Consider the following 13330-nt stretch of genomic DNA (forward strand, 5'->3'; position numbering starts at 1 on the left):
TTTCCTCCATCAGTTAAGACTAGTTATGCACCAGAGCCCTTCTAAGAACTTCCCCTTATCTACAAAGACTGGAAGGTTGTGGGTCTTCCCCAGATCAGAAGGCAGATGGTGCGTCAGCTTTGGTATTTTCTGATGCTTGTGACTGGCGTCAGCACATAGATGGGCATCAGGAGGTCACAGTGGCTGTCATCAGGATGACAAGGCTGGGTTTCCTACAGTGCGTGGGAGGTAAACTTTTTGATCTCAAGGTCTCTTCCAGTTCTACCATTCTCAGATGTACCCTAGGCACCCAGGAAAGGGGAAGGGGATAGGCAGTGAACAGCACCCACCCTTCCCATTCCCAAGGGGACACTGACAACGAGTACTTAATGACCCTTAACACCACAAACTGCTCCCTAATGGGGAAGAGGCCTCCCTTCTCTCCAGTAATGGGATGTGATTGCAGGGCAGACAGCTTCATCACACAGGGTCCACTGCAGCTGGGGCGGGGGTGGCGAAAGGGGCAACCGGCTGTAAGACACAGCTGCAAAGAGAGCCGCAGTCTGCGCCCGCTAATGAGAGCGACCGGCCGGTGCTCTGTGAACACAGTGGAGGACAGGCCCATTAGTTACAGACCAGAGGGCACAGGGCCCAGGCAGCGGTGCTCATCTTCCAACAAGATGCACTGTGTGTTACTCAAATCACCTCTGAATTACCCAGCCCTCCCACAAATTGCTCATTAAGGCTTTCCTGTCATTCCTGAGCTGCAATGCCCCCATCTCTGAGAACTCCCTAATCGCAGAGGCTGGGCCTAGGTTGGTGGGGTGCACACAGCAGACATAAGTAATATAAAACAGGACGTGATGACAACTTGCTGCTCCAAGACAGAACTTCTGGCTCACTCATCTTTATCCAACTGCCTTGTTCTGGGCGCATGACAGCTGCTCAACAGCAGTTTATTAAATGAACGCGTGGCCTGCTTTATGGATCATCTCTGGAAAAGAGTCCCTCCTCCCAAAATGTTTAATTGGGAGAGAGAGTGGCTCCTTCCCCACCACCGCCAAGACTGGGAGTGCATGGGGTCATCCTAGAGGTCGGGGAAGGTGGTGAGGGGTGACTTCACTTCCCAAGGCCAGCTGGTGAACGGGGAGTACCACCCATTATTCAAGGCCTGGGAAAGAAGCTGTCACCCACAGGGCCAGAGGGGAGGCTTCTGAGCCCACTTCTTTATAAAATACAAAAATAGACGCTGGGTGATCACCAGACTCCTCCAATTGCCAAGAGCTTCCCAGATCTGGAATTAGAGGCCTCCGACAAGCCTCCCACCAGAAGGAGGCTAAGACATGGCTCATGCAGGAACTATTTCCTCAGGCCCTTGTTTAGATGTGGATCTGCACACACAACTCTTACCCAAACCGCCACCCTCCTCACCCCCTTTCCAAAACACCAAATAAGTCAAGGGCTGAGGCACTCTGTTCTGCACAGATATTTTAAATTAATCTTAAAAGGACTGTTTTACTCCCCTGCCCCTCACCCAGCACATTTCTGTGGCAGATGGGTCAGGCCTGAGTGGCATTTTCACCACTGACTCAAAATCGAAATATTCCTGGGCTGCCCTCCTCCGTTGTCCTTTCACTCCCGGTTTTGTTTTTGATAGTCTCTCCTACACACACACACACACACACACACACACACACACACACACACACACACACACACACACACACACACACACACACTTCTTTTTAAGATATGAGCACAGATCCTAACTTAGAGTCTGTGCACAGAATTCAGGGATGCTGTATTTGGATGGGAAAAAAAAATGCCTTTATTTTCACTAACCTCTAACTAAAATACAGCTTTCTCTTCACTTATGAACACAGTCAACAAACTTCATTAATGTTAACCAATACTTTGGCCTCTGACATCAATAGAAACTCACACATTTTCAAAGCACACCTGGGTTGTTGCCCTGAAATATCATGGTCATGACTACTTCAAAATTACAGTAGTTACATGACTTAAAGTCCATCTTGTTATTTAACATGTTCCTAAAGAAGTACATATGTTGCTATATTTTGAAAATTTATTAACTGTATTTCAATAATTATTTTCCAAGCCCATATATTTTTTGTATGTTTATAAATATTATTTTGAGAAGCTGTCCATAGGCTTCACCAGACTAAACGGGTCCAGAGCACAGAAAGGTTATGAGCCCCTGCTGTCGACTAAGCATTAGAAGGTGGGATTTGAGAGTTTTCCCTGTAGTCATCATAGGCCAGGGGACCCAGGCTAACAGACAGTGGCCAGTGGTGGCATGAGTTGGATCCTAGCAGCAGAGGGATAGCAGGGCTATTGGGTAGGAGCCTGGGTGGGCTTTGGTGACAGACAAAATATTAGCTCTGTCCAGCCAGCAGTGTGATTGGTCAAGCCACTTCATCCTTCTGAGCTTCCGTTTCCTCAACTATAGAATAGGAATAATAATATACAATACAATTCTGTGAGCAGCAATTGAGAACATGTATGTGTGACAGCGATTACGGCTTGGTGGACTAGCACTTGGCTGACTCTAGAAGGTCAGCCTTCCCTGCCTGGACTCTGCTGGGACTAAGGTGTGTTATACTGTTTTGTTTTGGAGATGGGCACTGTCTGTGCCCCCTGCAGGCTTCCCTTATTCTTCAGCTTCAGGGATGCAGTGAAGTGTCTCAAACACTAAACACATCTAGGCAGACCTAAGTCTCCTACCACCCCTTCTGTCCTGGCTCACTGAAACTGGCATGCAGTCCAGGCTGCAAAGCAGATCCCCTGCTGCCCCAAAGCAGAATAGCCTCAAGTCAAAAGGAGATGTTCCAGACCTTTCCAACATCGGTCACAGGAATCAAAGTCCCTGCCTCTAACTTTACAGAGCAGCTGGCTGCTGATCTGGTGTCTCCCTTCACTTGGATATAATAAATAAGGCTTCTGTGGTCCAAGTGCCCACAACCCCAAATCCAGGCCAGGCCAGGTCAGACCCAGGCTGCCTGGCAACTGGGCAAAGAGCCCTCAAGAAGGCCAGTGGAAACCTTGCGACTCCTAAGGTTGTACAGAAAAACTTCTTTACTTGTCTCTTTCAAATGCTGGCTTAAATGATGTTCAATAGTTCTGTTGTAGAAACGGGCTATGCACTCTTTTAAAATTATACATATTGATTTTCAACTGATTACAAATTATAAAAGATTAGAAAGCACAGAAAATTTATATAGAGAGATTAAAATCAACAAAAGCCTGGCCCCTAGAAATCAAAACCATTAACACTGTGGTGAATTTTCTTCCAGTTATGCCTACGTTGGCACACTTAATGTAAAGGGGATCATAATTATATAGTTTTATATCCTGATTTCATCACTTAAATAGCTAGAGACATTTTCAATATGGGCCCTTGAAAGACACAAAACCATTAAATCAGACACCATCTATAAAACTCACAGGATACCATGAGATGTCATGGTATTCCTACAAATAGTATTGTGCATTCAAATACAAGTTATTCCCAGAAAACTATTAGGAGAGCCCGTTTCACTCTTCCAGAAGTGCAATAACAGTAAACTCCCTTCTTTAGCTTGGAGAGAAACTAGAGAAGATACTTCTGCATCCTCAGCAAAGAGGCACTGTATGGTATTTTCCTTTTTCAGTTTCTCATATCCCCCCTGATACGGGGAAAGCTTTGAAAATTCACTGCAGGAAAAATGGTGTCTTGTTGAGAAAGTGCACAGCAGCTGAGAAAAAACCTCCAGAAAGAAGTGGTGTGGCAGGAAGAGCCCTGGACTTCAAACAGAAGAGAGCTGGATTGCTAGGTCAAGTCTGCCACTGAAGCCCCCAAAATCAAAGAGCACTGGTTTTGCCACATCAGCAGAGACACCACCACCCACCTCAAAAGACCAAAGGGCTGTGTAGATTAAATGAGACTCTGTACGTAAAAGTGCTTCGTCAACAGTCAAGTGCACTGCGGGACAATAATCGCTAAGTCATGTTGTTGTGGCTGGTCACAGTGCTGTGACTTCTATTGCTCAGCCAGCTCGAAGGCTTGAACCACTCACGGCCTGCCCTGAGAGGGGCAGTGTCCAACAGTGTAAAAGCATGGACTCTGCAGCCACACTGCACTTCCTAGATGGGCCAAGTTAATTAGCCTCTCAGTTTCTTCATCTGTAAAATGGAATAATCATAATCCACCCACCTCACAGGACTCTTGAGAGATTGAAATGAGTTAATCTACACATGGTACACGGAGAAAAGTACCTGGCACATAATAAACCCTACACAATCTCCAAGTCCAGTTATCTGTTGATGAACATTTAGGTTGCTTCTATGTTTAGGTTACTGTAAATAGTGCTGCTATGAATATTGGGGCACTCTATTTTTCGAATTAGAGTTTTCTCCGGATATTTGCCCAGGAGTGGAACTGCTGGATCATAGGGTAAGTCTATTTTTAGTTTTTTAAGGAATCTCCATACTATTTTCCATAATGGCTGCAGCAAACAACATTCCCACCAACAGTGTAGGAAGGTTCCCTTTTCTCCACACCCCTCCAGCATTTATTGTTTGTGGACTTTTTAACGATGGCCATTCTGATTGATGTGAGGTGACATTTCTCTAATAGTTAGCAATATTACCATATTAAGTGAAGTAAGCCAGAAAGAGAAAGAAAAATACCATATGATATTACTTATATGTGGAATCTTAAAAAAAATGACACAAATGGACTTATTTACAAAACAGAAACAGACTCACAGACATAGAAAACAAACTTGTGGTTATAAGGGTAGAAGGGGCGTGAAGGGATAAATCGGGAATTTGGGATTTGCAGATACTAACTACTATCTATAAAATAGATAAACAGCAAGGTCCTACTGTATAGTACAGGGAACTATATTCAATATCTTGTAATAGCCTATAATGAAAAGAACATGAAAAGGACTATATATATATATATATATGAATCACTATGCTGTACACTGGAAATTAACACAACATTGTAAGCCAACTATCCTTCAATTAAAAAAAAAAGTGTATACGCCAATAAACACTATACAAGGGAGCTTTAAGAAGTCAGTGATCATTGGCCAAATATAAGACTGGAGTTAATGCATACCAGTCAAAACCAGTAGGCACATTTTTAAAGGCTTTCCACAAACATACTATCATTGACCAGAAAGTTGGACTAGCAGCCTCTGTCAGTTTCCCACTCGGGTTTGGCCAATGCCCCCCTACCTTCTCGGCATCCTGCTCGAAGAGCCGCAGCTGGAAGCACTGGTCCAGCTTGAGCTTGCGCACGTGCCACATCTGGTGCAGGTGCTGCCGGGTGGAGTGCAGCTTGTCCAGAAGGCTGGTGATCTTGGGCACCAGGCTCTGGAAGTCAGCGCTGCCCGGGATGCAGTTGCGCCCTGAAAAGCCGTCGCTGCAGCGTATGCACTGCAGCAACCGCTGCCCCTCGCGGTCTAGCTCCTCCACGGGGGCCTTCAGCACCTTCTTCTTGAGCTGCGTGTGCTCGTCGATGAGCCGTCGCGAGCCCTCCACGTCCACAGGGAACTCCTTTCGGGCCAGCATCTCCTGTAGATCCTCAAGGCGCGAGAGCAGGTGCACGGCACTGTTGAAGAACTCCTCCAGGGAGAGCCGTAGCTCGATCCACTCCTCGTGGTTGTAGTCCAGGGAGCCATCGAACTCCTCCGTCAGCTGGGAGGGGTCCACCAGCTTCGTGAGGCCCTCCACGGACACCATGCTCGTCTGGGATGGAGAGACACAGAGAGGGAGACTCAGTGATGTGGGGGCAAATCAGGGGAAGACCCCAGGGCAGCCGTAGGTAGAAGAGAGAAAGTCAAGGGGAAAGGCCAAGCTAAGTCTACATATAATGACCACAGCCTGCCTGGGAAAGAGTGAGTGGGAGAGCATGCAGCCCCCTGGTCAGAAGCCACAATTAGCCAAGGTCAGCAGTTTCAATTGACTGGCTGACTGTGTCAAAAAGCCTTTCCACCTGCCCTCCATTTGCCACTCAAAGGAAGACTGCTTTTATGTCCCTGCTGTCCTCATCTTCCTCCTCCTCACCTCCAAGTCTAGCACAACAGGGCTTGAGATGCTACAAGCAGGAGACACTGGAAGAATAGACCGAGTACCTGGGGGTCTAGTTCTCAACAGCTTTAAAACCCAAGGTGTCAACACAGTTGGATTCGTGTGCGTCAGTCCTTGGGCTGCGCGGGTCTCAGAGTGGATCTTTCTGCCTCAGGTTGGGCAGGCCTTGCCCTGCCCTGAGACTCTCCCCATGAGCAGATGTCCTCTGGTGCGAGACTGGGAAACAGACAGGGCTGGAGGCAGGGAGTCTGGGCCCTCAGCTTTCCCTGAGCCCCCTACAAGCTCTTGGAGAGCAGAGTGGAGAATGTCTGTCTCCAGGACACAGAGCAGCAAATGACAGCACAGGCAACCATCCCAATTTACCAAGAAACATCTTTTCCTTCCTATAGGATATGCCAATTCTCTCCCTGGAGAAAGAGAGGCTACTAGAGAAATATCGGGTCCCAGGGTCCAGCCCTACAGTCACTCGTCATGTGAACTGGGTGAGCTACTTAAGTTCTCAGAGCCTCAGTCTCCTCCTCTGTGTAATGGAGAGAGTAATGCTTTTCTCCTAGGGCTGTGCTGGAATTAAATGTGACAATGTGTAAAGCACCTGGGGCCCTGGCATGGAGCACGTGCTCAGTCCCTGTTAGCGCTCATCGGGATGCTCTGAAGGCTGCATCCTTCCTGGAACCTTTAAAAGCAGTTTGTCTCCCTCTGTCTTGCTGATGCCTGAGCATCTCCTCCTTGTCTCCCTTTCCCGTCCATCTTATTCCAAAGACACAGGAAGGAGCTGTCTGTGTTTGGAACAAGGGTTCTCAAACTGGACTGCTCATCAAGGTTCCTGGGGAAGCTTACAAAAACACTGGTGCTCCAGCCCTGCTACAGCTTGGGCATGGTAGTTTTAAAAAGCTCCAAAATGTGCAGCCATTGACACAAACCTCTGCTAATCTACATCTCTGCTAGTCAAACTGCTGTCCTCAAGCCAGCAGCACTGGTACCACCTGGGAGCTTATTAGAAATGCAGAATCTCAGGTCCCATCTACACCTACTGAGTCAGGATCTGCATTTAACAAGATCCCCAGGGGACTCTATACATTAAACTCTGAGCACTGTTCTAGAGCCCCTTCTCCTTTCAATTCAGCTCAAAGTTCACCACCTCCAGGAAGTCTCCCGTGATTCTGTTCACCAATTATTAAGTATCTGCTCTTGAATAAGCCTAGACTCTCATCTCTGTAGCACTAACTGCCTCTGTCTGCACTAAGGACTTCATCTGTTACTTGTAAAACACTACTTTATAAATACTCTTCCAAGTTAGAAGCCCAGCTAAACCCCCTGTTCTTCTTGCTTGGGAGGCAGAGACAAGCTTGCTCAGCTTACGGTGAAGGGGTGCAGAGAGATGGGAAGTACTGAGCAGCTACGCTGAAGCCAGTTTCAGGACTTGCTGGAAAGACTGTTTCCAGTCACTTCAGCTAATAAATTTAAAGGCCTGTTGTCACTGCTTCTGTATAAACAAACCAAAAATATACAAAGCATTTACTTCCCTACAGGATTCCTAGAGTTGGGAAGGGGTACTGGGAGAGCATGAGAGTTAACTCTTTCTATAGCAAGTCAAATTTCTGGTGTTATTTACACAGAGGACTGCTGTGGTCAGGAGGTGGTCAGGGTGTTGAGCTCAAATCACAGCCTATAGGAGCCACCATCACTCACACAGACACTCCCGGCCCCCGGGGACAAGCATCTGGAATGGGACGTTGACACAAGATGAAGAGCAGCTCTGCCTTTCTAATGTGCACACGTGCACACGAGGTCCGTCCCCTCGGAGATGAGGCGAGAATTCCGAGAAAGGGGAACAGCTCGAATTTGGCTGGAACAAAGGTTCCTAAAGCATTGATTTAATCTGATGTGTTGTCTTTAAAAACTCTCAGGGGACATATATAGCCTCTAGAAAAATCTAGTTAAAAAACAACATGTTTTCTGAGTGTAAAAGGAATACAAATTCTCAAAAGAAAACAGAGAAATATGAAGAAAACAAAAATCACCCATAATCCAGCCAACTCAGACAAAGCACTGTTAACATTTTCATGTATTTATCAGCCTTCTTTTCCATACACTATACACTTAAGAACAAATTTTAGATTATATTGTTGATACTGTTTTACAACCTACCTTTTTTAAAACAATAATCATGTTTGCTTTTCAGTGACACGTGGTCATTGAATGGTCATTGACACATGGTGTCATTGAAAAATTAGCATGATTATTGTTTTTAAAAAGGCAGGTTATAAAATCATATTTATATGATTATATGACTTCATATGACTTTTAATGGGTTCATAGTATTTGCGTATTAATGTCACCAAAATTAATGGATACTTAGGATACAAATTACACATATGTGTATATATGTCTATATGTAAATATATGTAGATATATGTGTGTATATTATTGCAAAAAACGCTGTGATGGACATCTTTGTAGACATTTGCTGTAATTATAATTTGCTCTTCAGCTTTTTGTTTTGTTTAATTTTTATACTAAAAAGTTTCCTAGAAGGATGACCACTAGATCAGAGGCTATAAACTCTTTTTAAGGCACTTGACCCAAATTATCAAGTCTTCTCTGAAAACAATTGCTCTGATTTACATTCACCAATAGTAACAGGATTGCCTTGGGACAATCTCCTTCTGAGACTCTCACTGGCAAGGCCACAGTGGCCAAGGAATAGTGAAACATCAGACCCTGACAGCTGTGGCCGGTGGTGCAGATGGAGAAGCGCAGGAGAGAAGTGGCAGTGAGGCAGAAGGGGAGCAGGGAGGGGAGCTGAGAGAGAAGGCGGGCTCACCTCAAAGATGAACTTGGAGCTGCCAAAGTTGGTCTTCTGCTTCTGCCAGAAGTTGTCAGGCTTGATGATGAGGGCCACATGGATCTCGGCTGGAAAGGCTTCCTGCAGCGTCTTGAGGAGGGGCTTGATGAGGTCCCACTTGGAGCCCCGCATGTCGATGATGACGGTGAAGCCACGTTTGCACACGTCCTCACTGTGGGGAGGTCAGAGGTCAGGCACCGCCACGGGGTAGCTGAGACTGTGGAGCGTGCAGTCACAAAGCATCTGGAAACCTGCATTCCTTCTAAACTGGACCAGCCTCCCAACTTCACACCAGGTCCCCTGGCCGCCTTCCAATCTGATTTGGAATGTACTGTCTCAGAAAACCTTTCTAGATGAACCCCATCTGACCACGGGCATCTGCCATCTCCCAGCACTTAGCAAATAACTCAGCCTTCCCTGCAGTCATGTATTTGTTGAGACATTTACTGCGGTGGTATTCATCATCGTGTTTGATTTTCTTGTCATTCTTGTTTCCCTCTTTTGTTCCTAGGATGAATTCTGTTTTTCTCCATTTGAATGCAAGCTCTCTAAAGACATGGATGCTGCTGCCCTCAGATCTGAGACAGACAGTCCTTGGCATCACTGCTGTCCTTCCCTGGGCCCACATCCATGGCAGCCACTGGAACACTTTACCACGGAACCCAACCTGGGCCGAAGACTCTTTTTCAACAAAGGGCTCTAGGCTGATTCTATCAATTAATTAGAGATGGTACACAAGGCATTGATAACATCACTGTATTTAAGATGTATTACTTATAGTTCAAAATGTATGCCAACTTTGAAAACATCAGGTTGCTGAGTCATGCTTCTTACACTTAGATGACTAAGTGTGGGACTGATTAGAACAGTGATGGGATCCAGGTGTCCCACGTACTTCCATGATAAGAGTCAGGGTATAAAGAGGCACATTCCAGGAAGTTAAGAGAGGGGAAACCACTCTCGAAATCAAGGCCAGCTGAAGTGACAGTGACCCATTTGAAAACCAAAAAATAATCAGACTAAGTGAATCAAGGTGTTGCTATATAACTTACTAAGTAGCAAAGTTTATTTAAACACTTGGACTTTATAACTCCTAAGAATCAAAAGAAAAAAATGAAGGTCAAAACAGTTATAACAGCTCAGTTATAACCTATGTGTTTATTTTATAACTCAAAATAGACTTCAGTTAATTCATATGTTTATATAAATACTGTCGTAGCATTTCCTTAGAGTGTTAGGATTAATTTCCTATTCCCCATATGGTACTCACTTAAACCAAACCACTGTGCGTGTTGCATGCCCCACAGTCTTGCACCACCACCTATCAATTGCTTGGAGCTACTGGAGGTTAAGACCACAGTGGGGGGATTTAGGCTACAAAAGGAAACAAAATCCCATTTCAGGCTTCATTCTCAAATCTCAGCCAGTGATGAGATGTCACAGACTTTCTCCTACGACTGTGTGACTATCTCAAGCATAAGGCAGCCTAGTTAGGCCTCCCAGTCACACAGCAAACTCCCCAGGTGAGGACACTCTTTCCATTTCTTCTTGTTGATACAAAGGATTAGACTCTGCAAGAGGGAAGGTTGAGCCTTTTCTTTCTCCTTAAATCCTGCCTCCCAAAGGAGAGGAGTTACCTCCTCTTCTCTGACACTTACTGAGTCAGCAAGTGGCCAGCGTCTCCCATAAATAATTCTTCCTACCTTAGTGTCTGAAAGCAATGTGACTGCTTCTTAAATTGCAGAATTTCTTTCCCATTATAAGAAAATACCTGCTAATTATAGAAAAGTTAAAATATTCAAAAATCTATATAAGGTGCACAAATGGTAGGGATTTATAATACTCGGGCCTATTTCCTTCCAGTCTTTTTTGTGCATATAATTTTCATACTGTATAGCATTCTACCTTTCACTCTAACAGTGTTTTCTCCTATCTAAAATTTCTTTGAAACTGTTATAGTTAATGCCACACAGTCCATCTTATACCTATACCATAGCTTATTTAATCATTTTCATGATTGCTTTACAGAAGGGCACATCAACTTATTTGACCATCAGCAATGCATGAGAGGACCCTGCCTCTTACTGTATCCTCATCACTACTGGTCACCAAATTTTTAAATCTTTGCCAATTTTCTAAGGAAAATATTGCATTACATTTAAATTTGCATTCCCTTGATTACTCTCCATTGCTTATTGGCCCATAAGAATTTCTTCTGTGACTTACCTGATCATTTCTTTTATCTGTTTTTCTATTGGGATTTAGTGACTTTTCTCACTGAGCTTAGTTTTGTTTAGCTTGACTCACATGTGCTGCATGCCACTTATGCCAGGCACTGCACAGTTATTGTGGGTCTTGCTTTTCCTTAGAGAGGACCGACTTCCTTGTTTACCTGCTCCTCAGGCTCCCTCGCTGTTACCATAATTGTGCTGACCTGAGAAATCCTGGCCTCTAACAACAAAAAGTCAGGGTCGCGACCAGGAGCTGGAGTTTGACTCTCCCAACATCTGAATGTGGTCAGTAACAGCTTACATACTGTTAATGAATGATTTCTGACAACTAAAAGAGAAATCAGGCACTAAGACTGTCTAGGACGATCTCACTAACCCAGGAGATGGGAAACAGGCCCAGAGGCTGAATGTTGAGAGATACCCTGATTGGCATCTTTCTGCGAAAACAGCCTAATCTCCCAAGGCGCTCTCTGGGTTTGGCTTGAAGCAAGGAGCATACCGAGGGGAGGGCAAAGAACTTTTTACCACATGCTTATTCTGTGCCAGGAACTGGGCACTCGACACATGTTATTTCATGTTATTCTCACAATGACTTATTCTCACAATGACTTGGCATGGTTATCACCGTATAAGAGATGATAAAATTGAGGTGCAGAATTTGCCCAAGGTCACATGACCAGTAAGTAAGTACCTAGCACAGAGTCAAAACCAGGACCACTGACTCCAAAGCCCACGCTCAGGGGATTGTATCACATTACACCTCACCATGTTGCCACTACGTGCGGTGTGTCCGTGACTGGGTGTGGGGGTGAGGGTCAGTGAGGAGGGCACTTGTTTAGGGAGCTCATAGGAGATGGGGAAAATTAGGGCAGGGAATCCAAGTGTATGACCTCCATTCTACAGTCTGCCAAATCACAAAATCACAGAAACAAAAGGGCATGGCATATTCAGAAAGTTCAAGTAATTCACTTTGGCTTAGGCAGGTGGGTAGGAGGCAGAGAGGGATGAGAGGGTGCTGTCTGAGTGCCTTAGAGAGCCCTATTCTGGGCTTGGACCTTCCTCTTACATACTCTCCCCCCAGGGAATTGGAAGACTTGCCACACAGAGTCCATGCTTCCCCCACCCCCTTTCTACACCAAGCTCCTTGTAGCTGAAACCCTAAAATTCTTGGCTCAAAGAGTCCTTAGCCTACTTCCTAGACCCATGTGGGCCTCTCTCTCCAGTCCATTCCCCCACGGGTAAGCAATACCACCAGTGTGAACACCTCAGCCTACGGGGTGGCAAAGAGCTGCTGTTTACAAAGATGCGGCTAAAATGTGGACTTGGGAACTGGGGTGTCCACGAGCAGGCATGATGCCCCTGTAGTGGACGACAGAGCTGGACGGTGGGCAGAGAAAGGATGCAGCGCATAGGGCTGAAGACAGGTCTCCCTGTCCTGTCAAGTTCCAGCATGAACTCAGAGGAGCCCAACAAATCTGAATTCACAATTGGCCTCTGAGGTAGCTCTGAAGATATATCTGTCAAGGTAGAAGGGTAGAACACGTTTTATTTAACAGTTTGTTAGCTCGCTAAATTAATTTTCAATATTTAGACACAGGGTATATGGGTTTCCGTTTGTACTTCTGCCCCAGGCATCTCAATGTTAGAAGCAAGCCTTGCAGATAACAGTCAGGAGTGGAGCAGGCCTCCAATCAGAACGCGCCTTCCTTTTACCACGGCAGGAGTGCTGCATTGATCCTAAGGGCAATCAGGAATCACTAAAGGGTGCCATTTAGGGAAAAACACGGGCAGGTGATTTGGAGAGATTACCCTGCTGCTGTGCAGAGAGAGAATAAATTGGGGTCAGCCAGACAGAGAAGCAAGAGCAGAAGCAGAGAAATCACCTCCTTTGGATCTTTGCTAAGATGCCTCCCAAGTGAAGTCTTCCTCATCAAGCCTGCAGCTGTCACCTAGTACTCCCTCCCTCCCTTCCCTGAATGATTTGTCTCCTGAGCACTTATTACTATTTGGATCATACGTTTAACTTATTCATTTATTGTCCATTTTCCATCACAGGAAAGTAACCTTAATGAGGGCAGGGATGCTTGCACTGACTTCACTGCTGGATTCCCAGCACCTACAGTGCCGGGTGTGGGCTAAGCCTCGATACACCAAGGAAGGAGAGGAGGCAGTT

The 13330-nt window shown here is 45.5% G+C and overlaps 1 protein-coding gene across 18 annotated transcripts in view; it reads right to left on the reverse strand.

Annotated features, from left to right (window-relative positions):
• Positions 1–13330, reverse strand: part of KALRN (kalirin RhoGEF kinase) — a 608090-nt gene that overhangs the window by 393404 nt on the left and 201356 nt on the right. For all 18 annotated transcript variants that reach the window (XM_064494426.1, XM_064494420.1, XM_064494419.1 and 15 more), the window contains exons 4-5: positions 8906–9098; positions 5227–5739 (exon numbers count right to left, since the gene is read on the reverse strand). In XM_064494426.1, the coding sequence (XP_064350496.1) occupies positions 5227–5739; positions 8906–9098 (706 nt within the window). The remainder of the gene's footprint in view (positions 1–5226; positions 5740–8905; positions 9099–13330) is intronic.

This window comes from Camelus dromedarius, chromosome 2 (genome assembly GCF_036321535.1).
Source record: "Camelus dromedarius isolate mCamDro1 chromosome 2, mCamDro1.pat, whole genome shotgun sequence".
Classification (NCBI taxonomy): domain Eukaryota; kingdom Metazoa; phylum Chordata; class Mammalia; order Artiodactyla; family Camelidae; genus Camelus; species Camelus dromedarius.